The sequence below is a fragment of the Phyllostomus hastatus genome, unplaced genomic scaffold, assembly GCF_019186645.2.
Source record: "Phyllostomus hastatus isolate PE091 unplaced genomic scaffold, TTU_PhHast_1.1 phas_scaffold_78, whole genome shotgun sequence".
In the NCBI taxonomy this organism is placed as follows: Eukaryota; Metazoa; Chordata; class Mammalia; order Chiroptera; family Phyllostomidae; genus Phyllostomus; species Phyllostomus hastatus.
Window position 1 is genome coordinate 73603508 of NW_025334041.1, and position 26346 is coordinate 73629853.

General features: G+C 39.1%; 1 protein-coding gene across 1 annotated transcript in view; it reads right to left on the reverse strand.

Moving 5' to 3' along the window:
• DNAH6 (dynein axonemal heavy chain 6) overlaps positions 1–26346 on the reverse strand; it is a 247493-nt gene that overhangs the window by 12368 nt on the left and 208779 nt on the right. The window contains exons 64-71 of the mRNA XM_045828050.1: positions 21257–21417; positions 19693–19781; positions 18785–18931; positions 17147–17285; positions 12180–12299; positions 11503–11624; positions 4325–4454; positions 1539–1666 (exon numbers count right to left, since the gene is read on the reverse strand). Coding sequence (XP_045684006.1) covers positions 1539–1666; positions 4325–4454; positions 11503–11624; positions 12180–12299; positions 17147–17285; positions 18785–18931; positions 19693–19781; positions 21257–21417 — 1036 coding nt within the window. The remainder of the gene's footprint in view (positions 1–1538; positions 1667–4324; positions 4455–11502; positions 11625–12179; positions 12300–17146; positions 17286–18784; positions 18932–19692; positions 19782–21256; positions 21418–26346) is intronic.

Sequence of the window (26346 nt, forward strand, 5' to 3'; positions counted from 1 at the left end):
ACTTGTAAGAAGTAATCAAAATGATGAAAAGCAAGGACTGACAACCTAGATTACTCTGTCCAGCAAAGCTATCATTTTCAATGGGAGGGCACATAAGGAACTTCCCAGACAAGGTAAAGCTAAAGGAGTTCATCATCACCAAGCCATTATTACATGAAATGTTAAAGGGACTTATTTAAGAAAAAGAAAATAAAAACTATAAACATTAAAATAGCAACAAATTAACAACTATCAATAACTGAATCTACAAAAACAAACTAAGCAAATGACCAGAACAGGAGCAGAATCATAGATATGGAGATCATTTGGAAGGTTATCGGCTGGGAGGGGGAAGGGGGAAAAGGAGGGGGAAAGGTAGAGGTATTAAGAAGCATAATTGGTAGGAATAAAATAGACAGGAGGATGTTAAGAATAGTATAGGAAATGGAGAAGCCAAAGAACTTACATGCATGACCCATGGACATGAAGTAAAGGAGGGAGCTGCTGGAGGAATGGGGGTACTGGGCAAAAGAGGGTAAAGGGGGAAAATTGGGACAACTGTAATATCATAAACAATGAAATATATTATAAAAGAGAGAATTAGCTTACCTGTCCTCCCCAGTCTTATCACTGAGCCTTGACTCTGTGCTCGGTATTTGGTTCCCTGCTTGATGGTAAGACTTTTCCTGTTAATGCTCAATATTTGGTCTCTAATAGCTTTTGTGTTTCCCTTATCAAAGTCATGCACATAGAAACCAGAAAGGTGTTTAGCCATCATCATACATTCAAGACCATCTAGAGTGAAAGCATTCCTGAGCATAAGGCAAAGGACCAAAGAGTTGTTCTTAAGTTTTAGTTGTAGTGCAATTATCTGGGGGGTTTTATTTAAAATCCATATTCCCAGGAATTTCCAGTAATTCCCTCTCAGGTCTGGAGTGGGATTGGGAGTCTACATTTTGAACATACAGCACAGTGGATTCGAATACAGGTGTTTTGTGACACATACTTCGAGAAATGCTGGTTTTCACAGTCTTCATAAAGACTGCCCTATTTTTAATGTTTTTCTGTCTTTTTAATTGTTTTTCAAGTATAGTTTTCTCCACCCCCCCATGCCCTCTGTACACTCATCCCCACCTCCTACCCTCAAACCTACCCCTTCTGGCTTTGTCCATGTGTCCTTTGTACATGTTCCTTGACGACCCTTATTAAATGCAAACTAGAAATCAGGAGCAAGAACTGAGTCTCTCTTATTGAATGTTTAGGTCTCTGATCAAATTCCGAGTCTACCAATGGTAATTCTAAGGGTGTAAGGATAATGAGGAGACCAAAGATTTGTAATGCCCTGTATTCGCAAAGCCATTATTAGAGAAAGGGAATGTGGAATTGTTAGGGGAGGGTAAACTCAATTTTTAACCAGTTGGGTTTGAAAAGTTGTTAGCCCATTCAGATGGAAATGTTGAAGTGATGGGAATGGAGAATTCTAAGCACACGCATGTTACTACATAATTCTCTACACAGCTTTGATTCCCCATAGCAGTGATGGCAGTCAGTGTGCGTACATGTATTAACTTTAGCAGATTGTTAAACCGGTCCACTTCTTGTCCAAGAACGGTGGTCAAGGAGTTAAGGCGTCCTTGAGAATCCTTGATGAAAAGGCTCTCAGAAGCACTCTCCATTTCTAGTATTTCTGAAACAGAGAGAGCCAGTTCCTCAGGTCAATTGTCACTGATTTCTGTCCTCATAACATTTCTTTTGTAATTTGCTTTGCTTAACTGTTCTTCAAACCAACTTCTCCTGAACCTGGGCCTAGGCCACAGGTGGCAAACACAAGGGCCATGGGCTGAATCTGGACCTCCACCTTGTTTTATCCGGCCCAGCACCTTGTTTCTACTCGGCGGCAGTGCCAAGCTCTCAACTGTTAAGGAGTAGTTACATTTATACAGTCCTAAAGTTACATTCAGCCCTTTGAAAGCAACCTCGAGGCTGATATGACCCCTGGTCAAAAAGAGTTTGACACCCCTGGCCTAGGCTGAATGGGAGCCAGGCCGTGCAGATGTCAGTGGCAAATGCTAGCAGGACAAGAAGCTGCCCAGTAGATAAGGGACATCCCTGAGACCAGAGGTGCCAGGGACTCTGAGTCTTCTCCGCCATGCAGGTACATAAGCCTCACTCTTCCCCGCATACCTGCACTGCATTTTGGAAAGGAGGGGCTCGCAGGGGAGACTGAGAGATGAGAGCGAGTTGGCATTTATCCCGTTAGTGAGCATAATTCAAAGGGGCTGACTGAATTATGAAACAGGCCCATAGGTCAAGCTGGATCAAAAATTTTGCACTTCTTTTCCCCTACAATATAGCAAATGGAGGCTCATATAAGCTCTAAAAAAATAAAGGAACTGCATTTCCATGCGTTTCTGAGTAAAGTGTGTGCAAATGAGCGGCTCTGAAATACATCTATCAATTCCTTCATAGCCACTCACATTTTGGCTTCTGTGGGAAAATCACACAGCAACATGGGATAGTTCAGCCTCCTGGGTCCAGAATGCTGCAGCTACATGTCCTTGGTCTTTTCTTTCCATCACTCCCCTCAGGTGCTACTCCAAACCCGCCATTCTCTTGTTGAGCCAACAGCATCCCTCCCCTGAGTCTCAGTAAGCAGATGGCACCACTTGTCATTTTGCAGTAAAAGTATAAGCTTTATAAAGCTTGGAGAGAAAACCTTCTAATGTCGGTGGAACTCCATTGGACAAGTACAGTTTATCTTCATCCCTCCATCCATCTTCACCCCGTCTCCACCCAGTCTCTCATCTTATATTTATTAAAAGCTGCTTTCTAAAATAACTGATGTGTTTTAATTCAACATCAACAGAACTCCACTCGAAAAGAGATTCTTTTGAGGCCTGTTTTAGGAGGCAGATAACTGGCTTCTGAGGTCACACAGGCCCCCGTTTTTCAGGGGACTTAAAGATTATTGGCAAGACTCAGTTTGTGATACTGTAATATAATAAGAGATATTTTCATCTTCATCCCTAGCTCTTGCCCACAGTTCCTAAAACCCTTGCAATTTCCTAAGCGATAAAAAACAATAGGGCTATCATTTTTTATAATATTTTCTTTTTTTACTGTGGCTCCTGACATTGCTCCTGAATGACAAAGGTAAAAGGAGCCCCTTTCAGCCACATCTAGTTATGTGAACGAGCTGACTTTGGGACAGTCCCCGAGCCTGGGAAAGCTGGTCATCAGCAGACCCGGCCCTGCGATTACAGGCTCGAAACTTCCAGCTTCACTCTCTGACCTCCTGGGAGAGGAGAGGGGCTGGAGGTTGGTGATTTAATCAGCCAACCATGACTATGAAATGAAACCCTCACAGAAACCCTAACTGAAAGGGCCTGGAGGGCTTCTGGGTTGGTGGGTGCGTGCATGTGCCAGGCGGGTGGCGCACCCTGACTCATGGGGACGGAAGCTCCTGCGTGCAGGAGCCTTCTGGACGTTGCCCTGTGGACCTCTTCATCTGGCTTTTTAAAAGATCCTGTATGATATATTTTAAAATAAACTGGTACATGTAACTAACTGTTTTTCTGAGGCCTGTGTAGAACATTACTGAACCCAAGAAGGGGAATGGGGCTGTGGGAGCCCTTGATCTGTAGCTGGTTGGTCAGAAGTACAGGTCACAACCGGGGACTTGGAATTGGCATCTAAGGTGGGGGGCAGTCTTGTTGTGGGACTGAGCCTTCAACCTCTTGGTCTGTGCTAACTCTGGATAGTTAGTGTCATAATTAAATTGTAGGGACACCCAGTTGGCGTCCAGAGAGTTGGAAAACTTTAATGTGAGGGAAAGACCCATTTGGGGGTCAGAGTTATTGTGAGTAAAGAAACACAGTTTACTTTTACAGTCATTGTTCTATTTAGTGCTTCAGTTTTCTTTTCCCTTACAGCAGGGCTGTCCAGTAGAATATTTTACAATAATGGAAATAATCCTTATTATCCACTATGGGAGCACTTGAAATGTTGCTGTTACAACTGAGAAAATGACTTTTAAATATAATTTTAAGTAGCTACCTGTGCTAGTGGCTACTTTCTTGGACAGCATAGATCGGGACACATTAGGAAGCTCAGAAAAAAGTCTGGTTAAAGTTGGCTAGAAACCAATTTGTTCCTTATGCTTCTGGCAGTTGAGGGCCTGTAGGTGTCTAGTGTATGTCTAAACGGAGAGGGGCACAGCAGAAGAGATTTCTCTGTAAAGAGAAGTCGGGATTAAAAGCAAATTTGGACACCTGCTTATCACTCAGCTCTCTGAGTTTATTCCTAAAAATCCCATTCTATACAGATGTCAGGAATTATGTATTACCTGGAACTCTGGTCCGGACAGAAGCAACAAGTTCTTGGACAATTTCATCGTTGCTTTTTCCCTCTCCACCAGAAGATGACCTTGGCTGAACCTCAAGTATGGTGTTGATTAAAGTGTTGGTCTCTTTGTACTGCAATGGTGGGAAGAGAAAGAAGTGAAGACTCAAATTCTCAAGAAATAATTTTATAGCACATATAGTTCACTTATAGAAATAATGGCAGTTAACAAAAACAGGAATGTTTATTTTTTATGTTGAAGATAGAGTTGGTAAAATGTGTTTGTTGGAAATGCACAGTACATAGTTGTTGGTGTTGTAATTCAGTTTTTTGGTTGGATGACAATGTGACAGTTCTTCATGACACTGAACTGTATACTTAAAAGGGCTAAAGTGATACATTTTATGTTATGTATGTTTTACCACATAAAATGGTTAAACATTTTTAGCTAATCATTTAGAAGGCTGTTATAAAAGTAAGGAAAAAATAATGAGAATTGAGTTTTAGGACACAATTTTCTAATTGAGAAAATGTTATTTAAATAAAAGTATGATGGCTCACTATAGAAAATCTAGGAAATACAGAAAAGCACAGAGAAAAAATTTTCATGATCCTGCTTTCCAGAGATATTTGTAACTAGTTTTCAACCCCCTATCTTGGACATTTTCTCTGTGTATGTGCATATAGTTAAAAATAAGCCCATACAATTTATGTAGTATTAATTCTTTTTCAATTTCATGAACATTTTCTCAAGTCATTGAAAAATCTTCACAAATAATCTTTAAGTGACTTTACGGTACTCAGTGGTGTGAACACACCAGTTTATTTACTGTCTGGACATTTCCAGTGTGTGGATTGGATAGGACTCTGTGAATAGAATATATGTATATGAATTTCACCCACTGTCTTTTCAATTCTTCAATGATATATTACCAAACGGTATTTTAAACCTGTGTATTCCTGCATTGATTTCTAAAGAAACTATCAATTTACACTGTCAACTGTGGTGCATCAGAGGCCCTGTCTTTCTGTGTCTTTGTAAGGATTGATATCTTCGCTTGGAAACTTTTCCAATTTAATAGGTAAAAACTTCTTTGATGATTAGCATAATACTTATATTACTCATATATTTTGCACATTGTTATTTTCAGTATTTTATTTTTTATTAATTAGATAATTCTATAATATAATAAGGGTAATTATATTATAGTGATAAAATACACATAACATGAAATTTGCCATCTTAACTATCTTTAAGTGTATAGATTAGTGGTATTAAATACATTAATAATGCTATTCAACCATCACCACAGTCTATCCCCAAACTCTTTCATCTAGTAAGACTGAAACTATACGTCCCCTAAAGAAGTCCTCATTACCTCCTCTCTCTGCCCTGGCAGCTACCATTCTGCTTTCTGTCTCTGTGATCTGACCACTCTACATGCCTCATAGAAGTGGAATTATACAGTATTTGTCTCTATGTGACTGGCTTATTTTCCTTAGCATTTTGTCCTCCAGGTTGATCCATGTTGTAGCATATTGCAGAATTTTCTTTCTTTGTAAGGTCGAATGATATTTCATTGTATGCATACACCCTGTTTTGCTTATGCATTCATCTGCTGATGGACACTTAAGTTGCTTCCACATTTTAGTTACTGTGAATAGTGCTGCTGTGAACACGGGCGTACAAATATCCATTTGTGTCCCAGCTTTCAGTTCTTTTGGGTAGATGCCCAGAAGTGGAATTGCTGGGTCATATGTTAATTCTATTTTTAATTTTTTGAAGAATCATTTTTTGTAGCAGCTGTAGTATTTTACATTTCTACCAACAGCGCACAAGGGCTCCAGTTTCTCCACATCCTTGCCGACACTTGCTAATTTGTGTTATTTTTGATAGTTGCCATTGTAATGGCTGTGACATGTTATGTTATTACAGTTTTGACTTACATTTCCCTAATGATTAGTAATGTTGAGAATCTTTTCATGTGTTTATTGGCCATTTGCATATATTCCTTGGAGAAATATCTCTTCAAGTCCTTTGCCCATTTTTGAAATGGGTTTTGTTGTTGTTGTTGTTGTTGTAGAGTTTTAGGAATTCTCTGTATAGTCTAGATATTAATCTCTTATCAGGTATATAATTGCAGATGTTTTGTCCCATTCTCTGGGTTGCCTTTTCACTCTGTTGATTGTGTCTTTTGATGCACAAAATTTTTAAATTTTCATGAAGTACACCTTGTCTGTTTATTTCTTTTATTATCTGTACCTTTCCTTTTGCATCTAAGAAATCACTGCCAAATCTGATGTTATGAAACTTTTATCCTATATTTTCTTCCAGGTGTTTTAGGTCTTAGATTTATGACCTAAATGGATCTCTTGATCCATTATGGGTTAGTTTCTGTGTATGGCATTAGGTGAGGGACCAACTTCATTCTTTTGCATGTGGATATCCAGTTTTCCCAGTACCATGTGCTGAGAAGATCTCCTTTCTCCATTGAATGGTCTTGGCACCCTTGTCAAAAAGCATTTGCCCATGTGTGTGAGGGCTTATTTCTGGACTCGATTCTATTCCATTGTTCTACATGTCTATCTGTATGCCACACTGTTATGATTACTTGGTTTTATTGATTTCTAATTTTATCCTATTGTCGGAAAAGATACTTGTATAATATTTATCTTTTACAACCTACTGATACTTAATGTATGGGCTAACATATGGTCTTTCCTGGAAAATATCCCATGTTCAGATAGGTAACTTTTTCTCCTTTTTGCTTTGTTTCAAAAATGTCTTTTGTCACTTTGTCTTTTAATTCCCTTATAACACTTTTTGATATAGTTACATTTATTGGCTTTCTAATGTGGTTTATTTTTCTATTGTTTTTTATGTTTAGATATCCTTATTCCAAGGTCAGTTTTAATATTCTCAATTTCTCCACATGTTCTTCCTATTCAGAAACATGGTATCTTTCTTGTGTCTATTTGTTGGAATCTTTTAGAACAGGGGTGTTGAACTCATTGTCACTGGGGGCCACATCAGCCTCATGGTTGCCTTCAAAAGGCTGAAATAATTTTAGGACTGTATAAATGTAACTACCCTTTAACAGTGAAGGAGCTGAAATTACATTTGGCCCCTTGAAGGCAAATGCGAGGCTGATGTGGTCCCCAGTGAAAATGAATTTGACACCCCGTCTTAGAAGTTTCCTTTATCTCGCTCTCACACAGGTTTTGTGAAGGTCATTGGGATGACCACATGCAACAGTGTATCCTGAATGGGTGGTGGGATGTTCCATGGCACAGTCTAAGACTTTCCAAATGTATCCCTTTCCATCTGTGGTCCTTGGCTTTGAAACTCTGGTCACAACATATGTCATCTTCTTACCTAAGAAGTTCAGAACTGGGATTTTCGGTCTTGCTTATTAAAATGATATTTTACATGCTAGACATTCTGTCAGGCATTACCATTGACATAGTCATTAGATTCTAGATGCATATGTTGTCATTAACTTAATGCTGTAGATAAATAGTTTGGTTTCCGTGCTCAGTGCCAGTCATCCAATGTCTCAACTTCTCTGTTTTAGTACTCGACTTCTTGGTTGGATGGAAGGGTCTTGAAACATTTAGTACAGCTAGCCTAGTATTACTTCCTATGATAGTAACTGAATTAGACATCTAGTGAGCTCCCATCCCCAGTTAGCTTCTCATTTGGGGTGTAGCAAAGATTATATTTTCTTGCACCCTTACAAAGAGGTGGTTCACATGACAATTCTGCCTAATGAGATGTGAGGCAAAGTGATGGTGGACTGTGTAGGCTGAGGCAGTGAAAAGCCTATGCATAATCCCTCAGTTTGTCTCCTCCCATGCTGCGGTGAGTGAAGGGGCCATTTTCCCCTAATTAATGCAGCTATGCTATAATAGTGCCTTTGTCACACGGGGCCTCTGAATGATTATGTGAAGCAGAGCGCCTCTGTCAACCTGCCAACACAGTTGGTGGACGGAATCATTGGGACTTAACTAATTTTCTTACTGTAGCACAACTGAGTCCATTCTGACTAATATATTTGTCCATTCACACTTTTTTGGTGGGGGCAGGGGCTGGAGATGAGGTGGGCTAGATGCTAATGTGACCTTTTTGTTTTATTTGTAGTTCCAAACTAGTGCTGGAATATGTATACACATAGCTTCAGTTATTTTCTTTTCCTTTTCAGAAAAGAAAAACAAAACAAAACATTATTGCTTCTGTTTCTTATTGTTTTTCTGAATCTTCTTGTACTATTGTCATCCCTCACAATTTTAATCTCTGTTCTGGAAAGCTTATTAAATTCATTCTCTACATCACCTGTGTGATAATCTATATCCCAGTTCTGGTCTTTAAGCCTCTAAAGCAACTTTTAATTCCACTATGGTATTTTTAGTTTCCTTGAAATATTTTATTCTCACACATCTTATGGCATCCTTGGTATATACATATCAGCCTGTCCTCAAATTCTGGTTTTATTTTCTTTGTATAGGCTGGGTCTTAAACCCTATTCCAGATGCTCAGAACATATTCTTCTTCTTCTTCTTCTTTTTTTTTTAGAACATACTCTTTATTTCTGGTTTGTGCAGATGATTTGCAGAAGGTGAGCCTGTGTCTTCTGGATGGTGTTTTGTATCCTTTCTCTTTTCTTGTATTTACTTGGCCTCTGTTGGTTTTTGCTTTCCATCTTTCAGCCTCTAAGCAGAGAAGAGACAGTGGGTTTCTGTTTGCTCATAGACAGTCTGTGCAGACGGCCCTTGACTTATGCTCATTATTCTCTTTGGAGGCAAATTTCTTCCTCGTATCTCCAGCTGATGTGCACAGGTCAAGGTTCAATTTTCTTTACTAGTTTCTACTCAGCATCTAGGTAAGTACAGTGTGCTGGCTAAGGAAGGAATCATCTGTATCTTTTGTGTTAAAACTCTGTTGATGACAAGAGGCAGCATTATCTAACCTAACCCAGCCAAAGCAAAGCAAAGGAGTCTGTTGTCTCAGAACTGGGAAGAAAACACAAAGCATGTGGGTTTTAGGCATGAATAGATCTAATGTTTTCTCTCCTCTCTCCTGCACATGCTTGGTTGTTTCATTCTTTCTTTTGGTGGGTGTTTTCTTTCATGTAGTAGGGGAGAGCAATGGGGTATCAGGGATAAGGCCACAGGATACTTCAGATATACAACGTCCTCGACAGTGGTTCTGAGGAAAGAGAGCCCTCCCTACATCCCAGCATCTATGTATACTATCTCAGGAAGGGACTCCCGTTCACCTAGCATGGGCCTTGTGCCTGTTCCTTGGGGCAGTTCAAGTGATGAGGTAATGGGCTGCTGCCTTTGGCCAAGCCTGAGTCACATGCTCAGCCTTGTGAAGGTAGGGGGAGGTTGGAAGTCTTGCTAGAATTTTATGGAATGAAGAAGAGGTGAGAGTAGGGCATGCATTATACCAGAAAAATGGAGAACAAAATGGAGGCAGGCTGGACAGAAAAACATACTTGGGGCTCACGATATGCTGGGCATCTCATTCTCAGTCATTCTGAACCAACAGAAAACAAAATATTACGCTCCCAGGTGCATGCTGCCAACAGTGCGGCACTTCTCAGGATGCCGTGAGTCTCACCATATCCACACCCCTCTCTGTCCTCTCCCCCTCCACACCCCATCCACTCCAGAGCAAACATCAGATATGAGGGAATATGGACACTAGGTTTGGCCACCTCTTTTTCCTGCTGGAAGAAGAATAGGGAAAAATAAGATAGATTATTCTCCTTGGTGAATGGCAAAGCAATTTTAATGGTGGAGAACATGACTTGAGGTTTCAGAGCATTAACCTGTTGGTGTTCTTTCTGGAAGTTCCACTGTTGTTTTGCATAGATTCTTTGATATCTAGGAAAACCTCACCCTCTAACACTTGTAGGGGCAGAATTTAAATTAAAGAGAAAGATGATTAGAAAAAAGAAAGGAAGATGATTCCTTTTAGCCTTGTGGGGCCAACCTAGACTTCAACCTGTAGAACACTCCAGGGCCGTCAGGGACATACCTTATTTCACAGCTTTGCTTTGGCCACAGATACCTGACTGTGACAGATGATGAAAGTGGAAAGGTGTGCAGTGGCCAGGTCATGGCAGAGCCTCGAGTGCCATGCTGAGGAGCTCGGACTACCTGTAGGTAATGGTGCAGCATCAGGAGGTCTTAGAGGAGTGAAACTGCCACGTTTGCTCTTTGGACCCATTGCAGTGGTCTAGTGTGGTGACCTCGGTGAGGGTATATTTATTTATTTATAAAGATTTTATTTATTTATTTTTAGACAGAGGGGAAGGGAAGGAGAAAGAAAGGGAGAGAAACATCAATGTGTGGTTGCCTCTCACATGCCCCTGGCTAGGGACCTGGTCTGCAACCTAGGTATGTGCCCTGACTGGGAGTTGAACTGGTGACCCTTTGGTTCGCAGGCCAGTGCTCAATCCACTGAGCCACAGCAGCCAGGGCAAGATGCTGAGCGTGCTTTTAAAGAACTGTTTTAATTTATCTGCCTTGGATATTTGTTACTATACTCTTATGATGTAATCACCTGTGGGTCCATAGATCTCTGTGTAATATGATACAAATATACCCCAAATGGAGGGAGAAGGGCAAAAAAGCAAGGACTGTCTGGATCATCATCTGAAGCCCCATGTTATGGTAGACTGGCAGGTAGATTGTGGAGTAGGCAGAAGGCTGGAAGTGGATGGGGCTGGCCAGTGACAGGAAAATGCACGATGATTTTAGGATTCTGTGAAGGATCCAGAAACAGCAGGCTAAATTGGAACCAAATGCTGAAGTTAAGATGAAACGTTTTTTTGTTTATTTAAGAATATTATAATTTGTAGAGCTGGTGAGGTGATTATTGATGTTTCAAGTTTACATATGCAATTTAAATGTGTATTTTTAAATTTTTTTCTTTTATTGACTAGAGAGAGGGGAAGGGAGAGGAGAAAGAGGGAGAGAAACATTGATGTGAGAGAGAAACATTGATCTGTTGCCCCCTGCACACACCCTGACTGGGGACTGAACCCAAAACCCAGGCATGTGCTCTGAATGGGAATTGAACTAGCAACTTTTTGCTTTGCAGTACAATATTCAACTAACTGAGCCATACCGTCAGGGCTATGAATATGTATTTTAAGTTGAAAGGCCACATACCTGGAAAACTAGGTTGGCATTTTCATGCATTCCAAATATTTCTGGGTCATCTATCAAAGGTAGATTTTCAATGTAATCTTTAAACTCTTGTAGGCTGTCAGCCAAGGGTGCAAAATAGATGCCTGTTATTGAAAACACAGAAAGCAAGTAGTCTCAGATTAACTAGCTTTGTACTGCTAAGTATGGTGCTTCTCTGCTAGGTTCAGATGGTGGCCGTCATCAGCTGTCTCACATAGAAACATAGAAACAAAGACTGTTTTCCCCAAGCCTCCATCCTGTGTCTACTTTCTTTACTTTTCCTGAGGCCTCGGGTAGCTGATCAGTGTCCTAACCTTTCAGGGTGTCTCTTCCACAACATTTCAAGATTCTCAAATTCAGGGATGTTTTGCTGAAAGTTATGCCTTGTCGAGAGCTGCAAATTTATTTAACTTTGAAAACACACTTAGGTAGAATAAAACACACTTTAGAAAAGAAATAATTCAAAGAGGTTAATGCACAATAGATATCCTTGTGCTATTACAACCAAGCCAGTTTTGAAGGCGGGCGAGTACAGGGCAAGGGTGGACATGGGGACTTGGTTGTGAGGACTGGACACGGAACTCATGTGTGGACGACTGAGAGATGCTGTTAACAACTTCTCAGGGAGGCCTTTTCCATAGTATTGAAAAGTCATTCACCTGATTCGGAATATTTATAATTCTCTTCTAATGTTTCTGGAGAAAAAAATCTTTTCAAGACAGTGCGAAGGCATCTTTGATCCCAATTGTCTGTAACTCTGCCGCCATATGTAATTTCACCTGAAAAGGATTTGCATTTTAAAACATAACATTATTTGTTTTTTTATTAATATACATTGTCAATTCTAATAGGTTTATTTATATACACTTTTTTGGTACTGAAAGTGGAAATAGCACAATAGAGTTTCTTTCTGCTACCTCTCCAAAAGGGAATAAAAATCGATTTTTTAAAGAGCAGAAAAAAAATCTAGTATATATGTAGTCTGCCCTAATTTTGCTTTTCCAAATGACTGAAACTAAATTCACTGAGCTCTATTTACATATTTTTTCATTCTTCCTGTTTTTTTTTGTTGTTGCTTCAAAACACTGATTTTGGGTTTTATTCCATTATTGACTGCAATATTCTAATACATATTTTCCATGAAACATTGCTTTTGGGTGCAACAATGGGTAAAATGGAATTAGAAACTTTACAACAAGGCATCCAAGCTCTATGTACTTTACAAATTATTGACATTAAGGCAGGGAGGAAAGATAGATTCAGGATAAAAGAGACAACTTGCCTGACAGAAATGATGGTCTGGGGAATTAAGTTATTAGTATCCCATCTCTGCACAAAGAAGCTACTTTTGGCATGCTCCATTGTCATCCCAGATTACATGAAAGAATGATGATCTCCATTGGAATAATACCTATTGCTGTCATAATTCTTTGGAAAAAATCCAGACCCATCGCTACAATTCCTTATTCAATACTGTAGTGTTCCTTGAAGGATTTTTATCTGAGATACTGACATTGTCAACTTCTGAATCATTTAACTGTTCATCCATGCTCATCACCATCTCTTCCTTATATCAGGAAGAAATTTTTTTCATTCTCTTTGAAGCCGAGATCGTTGGTTGAAAGAAATGTATTTTAGTCTTTGGAATCTCAATAATTTGTTTTTTCTAAGATAGCAATATCTTTACCTGCACCTCCTGTAGGGACACCTATCTTCCTTCTCCTGTTGGAGCACCTCGGATCAGTCTTGTTGGATCAGGCACTCAGGGAGAGGGGAGGGGTAGTAGGTACCAGGGATGATGGTCAATAGCTCAGTCCCTGTATTAGCAATTCTAAGAGGGAATGAGGAGATGCTGCTGTCTTTTCCTGGGAATATTCTTCAGTCACTCTCTGTGAAGGCTAGGAGTGCAATGTTGGGTTAAATCTTTTTGGTAAGTCCGTGTAGCCTGAGCCTAACTTGAAGTTCCTCTTGGATCCTAGGGGCTGGATGGGAATGTAAAGCTCAGCTTTCCCCAATGACGTGATGGTGTCAGGGAAAGGAAGATGGCTGGGAACACCCAGACTCCAACTGTTAGTCAGTCAGTGGCGAGAGGGAAGAGTTGCCCCAACCCTATTCTAAAAAAAGTTTCAAGTTAAAATAGCTGCATTTTGAGAAGCAGGACAGAAACATTTTCCTTACAAATCACTAGACTTGGTGCTTTTCCTTCCAGACTTAGGTTTTTCCTTTTCTTTGATCAAACTGAGTAAACAAGGAGCTCCACCATTTTGATGCTGGGTAGATCACTCACTTTTAGGAAGGAGTCTTCTAGCTTGGTCTTTCAGAAGAGGTTGCCTGGGGAGGAGGGCGCCCACCGCACATGTCCACCACCTGTCCGGGTACCAGCTCCACAGATTGTGTTGTTTCCCCTTTTCTTCCTTTTCTGTCCCCATGGGCTGGCTTGGGGATGGCTCAGTGCAGACTGGACAGGCTTTGGATTTGGCTTTGTCCTTGCCACTTTGAGCCCAGACGTGTCTAATGGACTTACGTATTGCTGTACCCAGCATTGTAAAGTTTTAAGATCCCTCCTTTCAACTTCAAATACCTTCCTGTATTTATAGCCTCCTCAATATTTACTGTTAATTTTCTCTAGTCATCAGCCCCTGTGTTGCTATATTCTTGTTCAGTCCTTCATCTCACATTTATTATAGCTTTATAAATTATTGCATCTCTTCCCAGCTTAAAAGACTATAATTGCCAACTGTTGCTTACAAAAAACCCCCAAATTTATAGTGTTTTATATCTGGCTTCTTTTACTTAGTATAACATTTTTGAGGTTTATCAATGTACCATGTATCAGTACTTTATACATTTTTATGGCTGAATAAAGTCACATTGTTTAGATAGACCACCTTTTATTTATCCATTTACCAGTTGATAGACATTCAGGCTGGTTCCACTCTTGGGCTACTATGAATTATGCTGATATGAACTTTTGTTTATAAGCTTGTGTATGCACGTGTTTTCATTTTTCCTGAGTATACACATAGAAGTGAAATTTCTGGGTCATATGGTGAGTCTATTTAAAAAGTTTCTAAAGCAGCAGCACCATTTTACATTGCTACAAGCAAAGTATGAGGGTTCCATTTTTTTTTCCATATTCCCATCAACACTTGTTTCTATCTGTCTTTTTTATTATAGCCATTATAATGGGTGTGAAGTGGTTTTAATTTTCATTTTCCTAATGACTGAGCATTTTCTCATGTCCTTCTTTGGTGAAATATGTCTTTGAATCTTTTGCTCATTTTTTCCCTCATTGAATCATTTTTTTCCCTTACTGTTGAGTTGTAGTAATTCTTTACATACTTTGTATACAACTGCCTTATCAGATATGCGATTTGCAAGTATCTTCTCTCAGTCTGTAGCCTTCTCTTTTCACTTTCTTGATGGTGTTTATTGAAGTGTAAAAGTTTTAAATGTTGATGAAGTCCAATTTATTATTTTTTCTTTTATTGCCTGTGCTTTTTGCATCATATCTAAGAAGTCATTGCCTAACCCAAGGTCATGAAGGTTTACTTCTGTGCTTTCTTCTAAGAGTTTTATACTTTAGCTCTTACACTTGGGTATATCACTCATTTTGAATTAATTTTTTGTATATGGCATAAGATAAGGATCTAAGTCCATCCTTTTGCAGATGGATATCCAGTTGTCCCAGAATCAGTTGTTAAAAGGCTATCCTGCCCCCTCTCATTGAATTGTCCTGGTACCTTTGTTGAAAGTATATTGACTATAAACATAAAAGGGGTTTATTTCTGGATTCTCAAATATGTCTTATTGATACATATGTGTATTCTTATGCCAGTACCACACAATCTTGATTATTGTAGTTTTACAGAAGTTTTAAAATTGGGAAACTAACTGTTCTTTGTTTTTTTTTTCAAGACTGTTTTTGCTAGAGACCATAGCATTTTTATACAAATTTTATGATCATCTTGCCAATTTCTGCAAAAATGCTGGATCAAATTGTGTTAAATCTATAGATGAGTTTGGGGAATATTGCCATTTCGACAATATTGTGTCTCTGAATTCATATGCATATTGTATCTCTTCATTTATTTAGATCATGTTTAATATTTTATGGCAATGCTTTTTATTTTTCAGTACATGAGTGTTCACTTTGCTTGTTAAATTTATTTGCAAGTATTACTTCTAGGGTTTTTTTTTGTGTGTGAATTTCTTATAATTTTCTACATACAAGATCATATCATTTTCAAATAAAGACAGATTTACTTCTATTCTAATCTGGATGACTTTTTTTTTCTTGTCTAATTACCCTGGCTAGAAGCTCCAATACAATGTTAAATAGAAGTAGTGAGAGTGGATACATCTTTTGTCTTGTTCCTTTATATCCTTTTAAAAACACAGTTACTTCCACAGCAGTAGAGACTGAAGTAATCTGAAAGGTCAAGGGTTCCAGGAGTGGGGGAAGGGAGAGAAAAACTAGGAGGTAGAAAATTCAGGGTAAGTAGAGGGTGCTAGAGAATAAGTCTGCCCACATCACCATTTTTTTTCAGCAATCTTGGTCCCATTGGAGTGACTGGGGGCAGGAGTGTAGAGTAGCCTCCCAGGTTCCATGCCCACCCTCTCACCCATCTTGGTCCACCCTGAGGATAGATCCTCATCCATTTTTTACTGTTGTTTTACTACCCACTATTCCAAGGTTCATTTGCCTTTCAGGCTCTAGATCACCTGATACTCTCTGCTGTTTCACACGCCCCTTACTCATCAGGGAAAGGATGCAGAGTAATGTCCTTTTCCAGAGCTCTCTCCTCCCACCTCTTCCCAGTGCAAATCTCTTTCTTCATTATTTGGACCTACATGGTCCAAATTTGATTTAATTTTGTCAGTAAGATTCTATGTAGTCATAATTCATATTTGCTAACAATTTAAATTCCTAAATTAGTTTTTCCTTTTTCACAAGTACACCTGACTCAAAAGGTCAGTCAATGTTCAGATTCTTTTTCATGCAAGAGCATAGACTCTGGTGGCTGGAATGTCTGGGTTTACATCTTGGCTCCAGCACTTATAAATGGTGTGCCTTAGTTTTCTTATGTGTAAAATAGGTATATAATAGTCCTCATCTTACAAGGTTGTTATGAGGATTAAATTTGCTAATTAATGGGAATGCTTAAAATAATGCTTGTCATGCAGCAAGAGCAATATAAGTTTTTGCTATTATTGCCCTGGCTGGTGTAGCTCAGTGGATTGAACGTGGGCTGCGAACCAAAGTGTCGCAGGTTGATTCCCAGTCAGGGTACATGCCTGGGTTGCAGGCCATGACCCCCAGCAACCGCACATTGATGTTTCTCTCTCTCTCTCTATCTCCTTCCCTTCCCCCTCTAAAAATAAATAAATAAAAAATCTAAAAAAAAAGTTTTTGCTATTATTATTGGAGGAAACATCTGCCCTATTTTCTAGATGTAAATATTTTTAAATTCTGATCATGGTTTTATCTTTACAAAGGGAATTTAAGAAGTCATCACCACCACCATCCAACATGGGGGAGGTGACCTTCTCTGTATGGGTCGGTGGGTGTGAACCAACTGTGTGTGGCGCACAGCTGGAGGCCCTGGCGTGTGGGCATACTGACCAGTGATATAAATAAGTGCATCCCAGGGAATCTTTCCTTCTTGACAGTAAAGGTTGAGGTTCAGTAAAGCACATTCCCTGTCGCTGTCATTAAATTCATAGCATATGTTCCAACCAAGAGGGCCAAACTTTTTTCTTTCCTAGAATGGAAAATGAAAATAGTCTTAAGTAAAATTTGATAAAACTAATTTTGTGTAGAATATTGAAAACTAAAAGGTTTCCATTGAAGTCAGGCATCCTCATTCTGTAGAATCAGTCTCAATCAAGCAGTTTCACCTCAGCTGGGCTTTCGGTTTGGCTCCCACCAAACAAGGAGGCACCTCTTCTACCAGTACTGGCCCCTCTCCAATATTTCTAAAATAAAATGTGATACTGTTGGAGATGTGATAGTCCTGTCAAAGTGCGTTTGTTCTTCATGGTAAAATAAAATATTTCTTCATCAAAATAGGACAAAAAATCCCACCTAGTGCCTTTGATATAAAAACACTGACACCAATCATCCATCTGGTGGAGAGAGCTACCCCCTGCTGTTCTGAGGCGTGCGTCCATCAGCCAGGCTCCTCAGTCCTGCCATGCTGTGCTGACTGCATACTGACTTCTCCATAGTGGCAGCTTTTATTTTTTAACTAGTACATAGGCTCATAATCCTTGTTTCATGACTTCTCATAGTGAAATATTTCCCTCTGCTTATTTTCTACCAGTCCCACCCTAGTATCTTAATTCTAAACTGATGATTATACCAGAGGATTGGTCCTATGTTCTCTCCTCTTGATTTCAAAATTTCTCTAAGTCTTAAACCATTTCCTCATCTCAGCTGCTTTTATTAGAATAAGGGCCTCACACCCCTAATCCCAACCTCTTGGATCTCCTGTAGGATCTTGTTTCTTATCCCATATCTTGCATCTTTAATCTTTGTTTTTTTCCATACTGATTTTCTCTGTAGCCTACACACATTTGAAAAGTCAGCCAGCCTAATCAAGACACCATCTAGAGACATAGATTTGAAGAGTCAGAATTTAAGTACTAGGCCCAGGATGGACACTAGACCACAGCAGTGAGATCTGAACACAAGGAAGGAGAAAGCAGTGCTGATTTGAAGATCATCTTTCAGGGGATGTGGGGCTCTAGTCACAGGGAGGAAGTTGTGAAAGTTGGTGCACCTCCTAAAATAGGAACAGGTGAGGATAAAATTATAGCAAGAAAACTGAGGGTGTAATGACTGACATGACATAGATGGGTAAAGAGGGAAGAACAAAAATAATCCTGAAATTTTCGCTGTAGGTGATGGACAGAAGGGAGCCACTGATTTGAGAAATGGAGTCTGGAGGGGAAGCAGATTTTGGGAAGAGGCATAGCTGAGGAGATCAGTTCTGTGCTTTGAATTTGACCTGCTGCAGTCATCCAAGCACTGGTGTTCTGCAGTCAGATCAGAACAGGGCTGAGAAGCAAGGCTGTGAGATACTGAGGCAAGGGGAACATGGAAATAGGCAACTGAGTTAAAACTACTTGTGTTCAGACACAGAAACAGGGCCCTCAGTGTTTCACGATGCCATTTGTAAGCTATCATTTAGTTCTCATTATTCGTTTTAACAAAATACCCTCTTTTTTTGTTCCTATTAAGAAGCAGAACTGAGCATACCTGAATAATTGCATGGAAGAAACAAATACCAAATATTATTTGTCTCCATCTTCTTCCAAGTATATTTTCTTCAAAATACGAAGGAGTCATTTCAGTAAATGCTCGTCTGATATTTGCACGTAAGCCTTTTGGAGGCTCATTGGTTACCTGAAATTAGATGGAATGTATGTGGCAGAGAGGGTGATTTTACAGGTTTGTATTATTTCTGAAAAACACATGCAGACTGAAGTCACTGAGAAAGTATAGACAACCAATGCCCACAAGGTATCCTGGCATGTCCTTGTCTGCTCTGTATCTTGCTCAGGCTCCGTCCTGGGAGGACAGGGCCTGGTGGGGCCCTCAGACCTACAGTGGGCAAACCACCTGCACAAACACCTCGGACGCTTCCATTTGGTGTCCATTTTTCTCAACATGGGCCAGAAATTATGCTTAGGCCTTCTGCATTGGGTTTTCTGGTCATTCTGACATATAGTCTCATCCCACACTTTGCCTTGGTGACATGGGGCAGGGAGGGAAGAGGCATCCGTCATGATCATCACTGGGTGAACATTTTGGAAACTGTCAGCACTGAAATCCAGCAGTCTGTAGGTCTTCCTTTCTCTCAAATGCTGAAACATTCCTTTAACACTGGAAGGGATCCAGTTCTCATCACTCTACGTCCTTGACATTTTTTGGTAGAGGGTTAGAGGAAAGAGTTGAATGACAACAGGACGAGGGCATGCAAGGATGGACAGTGGCTTGGGAAACTGTCTTGCTGCTATCAGGTAAAGAGTTACTGACCCCCACCTCCCCACCTAGGCTGCATTGACTTTGGCATGGTCTTGCACGGGCCTGAGCTCCCTAGTCCTATTGGGTGAACACTCTGGGACCAATCACTTCGCATCATTCCAACCATGTGCATACATTACCTTGACAGAATTTTGAAGAACTGTAACAGGAAATGTTTTACTAGGCATGGAACTTAAAAAAAGTCGAAAACTGTCCTTGATAACAATATCTGTTTAAAACAAAGACAAGACAATAAAAAGGAAAATGCTTAACTCTTAGTGATACTTTTCTATAAGAAGTCATTATTATATGGTAGCAAAAAGTGCTGTAAGCTCTGTTTAAAGACTAGTATATCTTTTTTAAGTGTGTTGTAAAATGTTATGAAATAGAGATGAGGGAATCTTTACAGGAATCATTTTAGGAGAGTTTGGCAGTCTAGGTGCTGGTACATTTGAGTGAAGAAATTAGAGGTGTTAATTTTCAATACTTGATGGTGATATTAAAGGCCTTCCCTCTGAAATGGAGAAGACTTTCAACTGTAAAAGAGGATAGTTACTGCCAGTGCTTTTTGCCCATGAGAACCGGTCACAGGCAGGCTGAACCCCTGCTCCATGTTCCGAAGGCTCATGTACTACCACTGTAGCAAATTGCCTCTTAGATGCCTTTCCTAGCATTTTGTTTTAATTATAACCCTAATCTGGGATCTCTAAACCATAGCGAAGACCTTGTCATTTTTCTTTAATCATTTAAATAAGCCAGAGAGCTAGCAGGGAGCAGGCTCTCTTATTTGCACTGCAAAAGAGTGGAAGGTGTGGAGACTCTGGATGGTAGATGTGAATGACTCTATCCTTGTTAGAAGCAGCCTGCAGAAGGCAGTGCAGTGTGTGTGTGTGTGGCGGGGGGGGGGGGAGGGGGGGGCTGCAAAGCCCTGGCTGTGGCTTGGTAACCAGTGTGGGCTGGTCACTCCATGAAGGAGCAGCTCTTCACCTTAAGACATAGCTTTAAGTAAAGTCACTTATAAGACCAGCTACCAAGCTCTCACTTTCCCAGAAAGCTTTCGTGGTTAAGACACAGAGGAAGACCCCAAAGAAAGGCTCTTGGTGGTTCTCCCTGGCTTCCTGGCAGAGTGGTGAAGTGGAGGCCCACCCTGTTTATTACTGATCATACAGATCTTAAGGTTTCAATTATTTTTATACTAACATTTTAAATGAGTAGATGCTAACTCCACTTCTTATCTCTTTGGAGCTCATTATAGTTTTTTGAGTGGGAAAGAAAGTGGTGATATTATAGTTAGGATACAAAGTGGTAAGATGCTACTCTAAGGGAATTGCTGGTAATTTCAACTCTGTTCCTTAACTTCTGTCCTGTAATGAAAGATTTAATTTCCTTCTTTGTCTTAAATTCATTTTTTCTGTTTCTTTTTATCATGCTTGTATGTACTCTATTTTGAATTCAAATGGCTTCCCATACATGACAGCCTGAAACAGAAATGATCCACTGGATCATTCCCTCAACTTGGAGTCTGAAGACTTTTTCTGGAATCTGGGTTGTGTACTTTAACTAATGCTCTGTAAGTCTCAAGTTTCTCATCTTTAATATGTGGAAGCACAATACCTACAATAAAGAATAATTGTAAGGATTCAATTTAACAAGAAAGGCTACATAAAATGATATTATTATGCAAGTGATAAATGTCCAACGTACTTGGATCTGTGAAGGTTTTAATGAGCTCTTCCATTGCCAGCATCCAAGAGACAGCAAGATGGCAGTTTTGCAGAAATACCCAGTTTCCTGATTTCATAGCATCTTTGATCATTCTTTCAGCAATGGGTCCTTGTCCTTGCCCCAGTGAAATTGACTGCACCCTGAGTTGAACAACCACAACAAAACGCTGTTTTATGTTTTTTAAAGCAATGGAATTATTTAAAACTTTAAATATAGTAAACTCTTGCCTAGACTAAGCACACATTTAAAATCCTTATTCTAATAGATGTGTGAAACTTTTTTGTTTTTAAAAAAACATTTTTACTATAACACACATACGTAAAAGTACAAAAAACAAATGTACAACTCTATGATTGATTACAAATGAACATCTGTGGCTGAGAAGAGAACTTTGCCAACATCCATGAGACATCTCTACTACACCCCTTTGCACTCTAATCATTCCCCTTGCTTCTTCACCAAGGTACTCACTATCCTGACTTCTACCTTGCAGGTCATGTTTTAAAAACTTAAAAAAAATGAAGTCTAACATATATATAGAAACAGTACACAAATCAATAATGCATGGCTTAATGAATTCTTCCAAGGTAAATATACATATGTACCACCACTTAGGACGAAAAGAAAGAACATTACCGTTATCCTCCTAATCAGTATCCTTCTTCATTCTCTTTTTATACATTTATTTTTTATTTTTTAAAATATATTTTATTGATCATCCTATTACAGTTGTCTCATTTATTTTCTCCCCTTTATTCCCCTCCACCCTGTACCCCTCCTCCCACCAGCATTACCCCTACCCTGCCTTAGTTCATGTCTATGGTTCATACATATAAGTTCTTTGGCTTCTCCTTTCCCATACTATTCTTAACCTCCCCCCATCTATTTTGCACCTACCATTTATGCTTCTTATTCCCTGTACCTTTATCCCATTTTCCCTGTCCCTCTCCCCACTGATAACCCTCCATGTGATCTCCATTTCTGTGATTCTGTTCCTGTTCTAGTTGTTTGCTTAGTTTGTTTTTGTTTCTATTTTTTTTAGGTTCAGTTGCTGATAGTTGTGAGTTTGTTTTCATTTTACTGTTTGTATTTTTGATCATCTTCTTTTTCTTAAATAAGTCCTTTCAACATTTCATATAATAAGGGCTTGGTGATAATGAACTCCTTTAACTTGACCTTATCTGGGAAGCACTTTATCTGCCCTCCCATTCTAAATGATAGCTTTGCTGGATAGAGTAATCTTGGATGTAAGTCCTTACCTTTCATGACTTTGAATACTTTCCAGCTCCTTCTTGCCTGCAAGGTCTCCTTTGAGAAATCAGCTGACAGTCTGATGGGAACTCCTTTGTAGGTAACTGTCTCCTTTTCTCTTGCTGCTTTTAAGCTTCCCTCCTTATTTTTAAACTTGGGTAATGTTATTATGATGTGCCTTGGTGTGTCTCTCCTTAAGACCAACTTCTTTGGGAGTCTCTGAGCTTCCTGGACTTCCTGAAAGTCTATTTTGTTTGTCAGATTGGGGAAGTTCTCCTTCATTATTTGTTCAAATAAGTTTTCAATTTCTTGGTCTTCCTCTTCTCCTTCTGGCACCCCTATGATTCAGATGTTGGAGCATTTAAAGATGTCCTGGAGGTTCCTAAGCCTCTCCTCATTTTTTCGAATTCTTGTTTCTTCCTTCTGTTCTGGTTCAGTGTTTCTTCCTTCTGCTCCAAACCATTGATTTGAATCACGATTTCCTTCCTGTCACTGTTGGTTCCCTGTAGACTTTTCTTCATTTCACATAATGCAACCTTCATTGCTGCCTGGGTCTTTTTTTATGCTGTTGAAGTACCCAGTGAGTTCCTGAAGCATCCTGATAACCAGTGTTTTGAACTGTGCATCTGATAGGCTGATTATTTGTTGCTTAGTGGTATTTTTTCTGGAACTTTGAACTATTCTTTCATTTGGGCCATTTTTTTTTTTGTCTCAGCACATGCCTGTTCCATAGTAAGGGGAGGAGCCTTAGGTGTTCACCAGGGTAGGGCAACCCATATTGCCGCGTTGTGACACTGTATGTGGGGGAAGGGTCTGAGAGGGAACAGTGCCACTTGCTCCTCTCTCTGCCAGTGTTTAGTCACTTTCCTGGCTACCCACAACCAAATTAGTCCTTTCTGGTGCTGATTCCCGAGTGGGTGGGTTTGTGTATGTTCTAGGACCCTGTGGGTCTCTCCAACAGACTCTTCTGTGAAGCTGGGAGTTTCTCCCGCTGCCACCTCAACCCCCACTGGTGTTTTTAGTCAGAGGCTTTGAGGCTTTATTTCCCTGCACTGGAACCCTGGGTTGCATGGTCTGTCTCGATCCCCAGTTGTTGCTCCCGGTTTATTTGCACAGGAATTTGGGACTGCCCAGTCTGCAATCCGCCACCTCACCCAGACCTCCAGCTGCTGCCTTGCTACAAGTCCTCTCTATCTGGCTGCCCATCTCCACCCCTCCTACTGGTCTGGATGGATGTTTTTCCTTTAACTCCTTGGTTGTCAGATTTCCATGCAGTTTGATTTTCTGTTATTTCTCCTTGTTTTTCATTTTTAAATTGGTTGTTGTCCTTCTTTTGGTTGTGTGAGGAGGCACAGTGTGTCTACCTACACTTCCATCTTGGCCAGAAGTCCTGGTTTGAGTTTTTGGCTTACTATGTTTTATGTTGGAATTTCTTTTTCTTTTTCCTTCCTATCTAATGTTGGGTTACAACATTGCACTATATATTCCTTTGTCCCTGTCCTAGTTTGGAAGCTATAGATTATGTGTTATTATATTTTAGTGTTTTCCCTTAAACTTGCATCATGTCCATTTAACCACAAAACTTCGGCCTAAGGCAATACAGAGTTATTCTGTACTCATTTTTTTCTCCTCACGAATGCATCAATTACTTAGCATACATTAACTACCTGTTAACATCTCTTCCAATTCTCTAATTGCTATCTTGAATGCTTTTGCCTTTAATAATTTCTATGAAATATTTAAGACATACAAAAGTTAAAGCCAATATAATGAGTATCCATGTACCTATAACAGCTTAAGAAATAAAACTTTATGTAGATAACCTGACCCTGCAGTGTGCCCCTTCCTGTTCACTTGTCTCTCATCACTCATCTTCACTCTGCAAGGTCACTGCTATCCTGTATTTGGTATAATTTACCTTACTACTATTGCAAAAATATGAATTCCTGAACAATATATAATATATATGAGTATATGTTTAAAAACCTTACTGGAAGTCCTAGCTACAATGGTCACACAAGAAAAAGAAATAAAAGGCATCTAAAGTAGAAAGGAAGAAATAAAGCTGTCATTATTTGCAGGTGACATGATACTATATATAGAGAGCCCTAACAATTACACCAAAACTACATTAGAACTGATACATGAATTCAGTAAAATAGTAGCATACAAAATTAATATTCAAAAATTGGCTACATTTTTGTACACTGATAACAAAGTATTAGGAAAAACAATGAAGCAAACAGTCCCACTTATGATTGCATTAAAAATAAAATACCAGAATAAATGTAACCAAAGAGGTAAAAGACCTATACTGAGGCTATTATAAGACATTATAGAAGGTACAAATAAATAGAAGTATATAGCATGCTCATGGATAGGAAGAATTGACATTGTTAAAAAGTCCATACTACCCAAAGCAATCTATATAGATTCAATACAATCCCTATAAAAATATCAATTTTTCTTAGAACCAGAACAAATAAGCCTAAAATTTGTATGGAACCACAAAAGACCCCAAATAGACACAGCAATCTTGAGAAAGAAGAAGAAATTTGGACATATCACACTACCTGGTATCAAACTATACTACAAGGGTATAGTAATAAAAAACAGAATGGTTTTGACATAAGAGCAGGTACATAGATAATCAGAACAGAATATAGAGACCATGCCTATATGGGCAATTAATCTATGACAAAGGAGGAAAGGATATATAGTGGGGGTAAAGACAATCTATTCAATAAATGGTGTTGAGAAAACTGGACAAATACATGTAAAAAAAAAAGCCAGATCACATTCTTATACTATATACAATAATAAACTCAAAATGGATTAAAGATTTAAATGTAAGACCCAAAACCACAAAACTCCCCAAAGAAAACATATGCAGTAAACTCTCTGACAACACACTTAGAAATATTTTTTTCTGATATATGTCCTCAGACAAGGGAAACAAAAGAAAAAAAAATGAACAAATGGGACTACATCAAAATAAAGTTTTTGTACTGCAAAAGAAACCATCAATGAAACACAAAAACAACCTACCAATTGGAAGAAGATATTTACCAATGATACATCTAATAAGGCTTTAATATCCAAAATTTATAAAGAATTCCTAGAACTTACACCAAAAACAATGTAATTAAGGAATGGGCAGAGGACCTGAATAGACACTTCTGCAATGAGGGCACAGGCTCATGAAAAGATGCTCATAATCACTAACCATCACATATGAGATAGCACATATGGGATAACCACAATGAGATATCATCTCACACCCGTCAGAATAGCTATCATCAATAAATCAACAAACATATGCACTGAGAATGTAGAGAATAGGGAACCCTCATGTACTGTTGGTGGGATTGCAAATTAGTACAGCCAGTGTGGAGAACAGCATGGATGTTCCTCAAAAAATGAAAAATACAACTACCTTATTGACTCAGCAATTCCACTTCTGGGTATTTATCTGAAGAGATCTAAAACACTAATTCAAAAAGATATATGTTTCCCTATGTTCAAACTAATATAAAATAATATTGAATGCCAGCTGTAATTAAAAAAAAGAACAGGAAAAAATTGTGGATATTATTTTGACTATAAGTAAAAAGTTTTCTCTTCCATTAAAAGTTTTAAAAAACATTTTATACTTCTCCCATATTATATACTTTTTCTGCAACTATATATTACTTTGTATGACTCATCCATATTGACATACTGGTTCTAATTTATTCATATTCATGGCTATATTGTATTCAATTTTATGAATATACCACAATTTATATAACCATTTTTTACATGGAAATTTTGGTTGC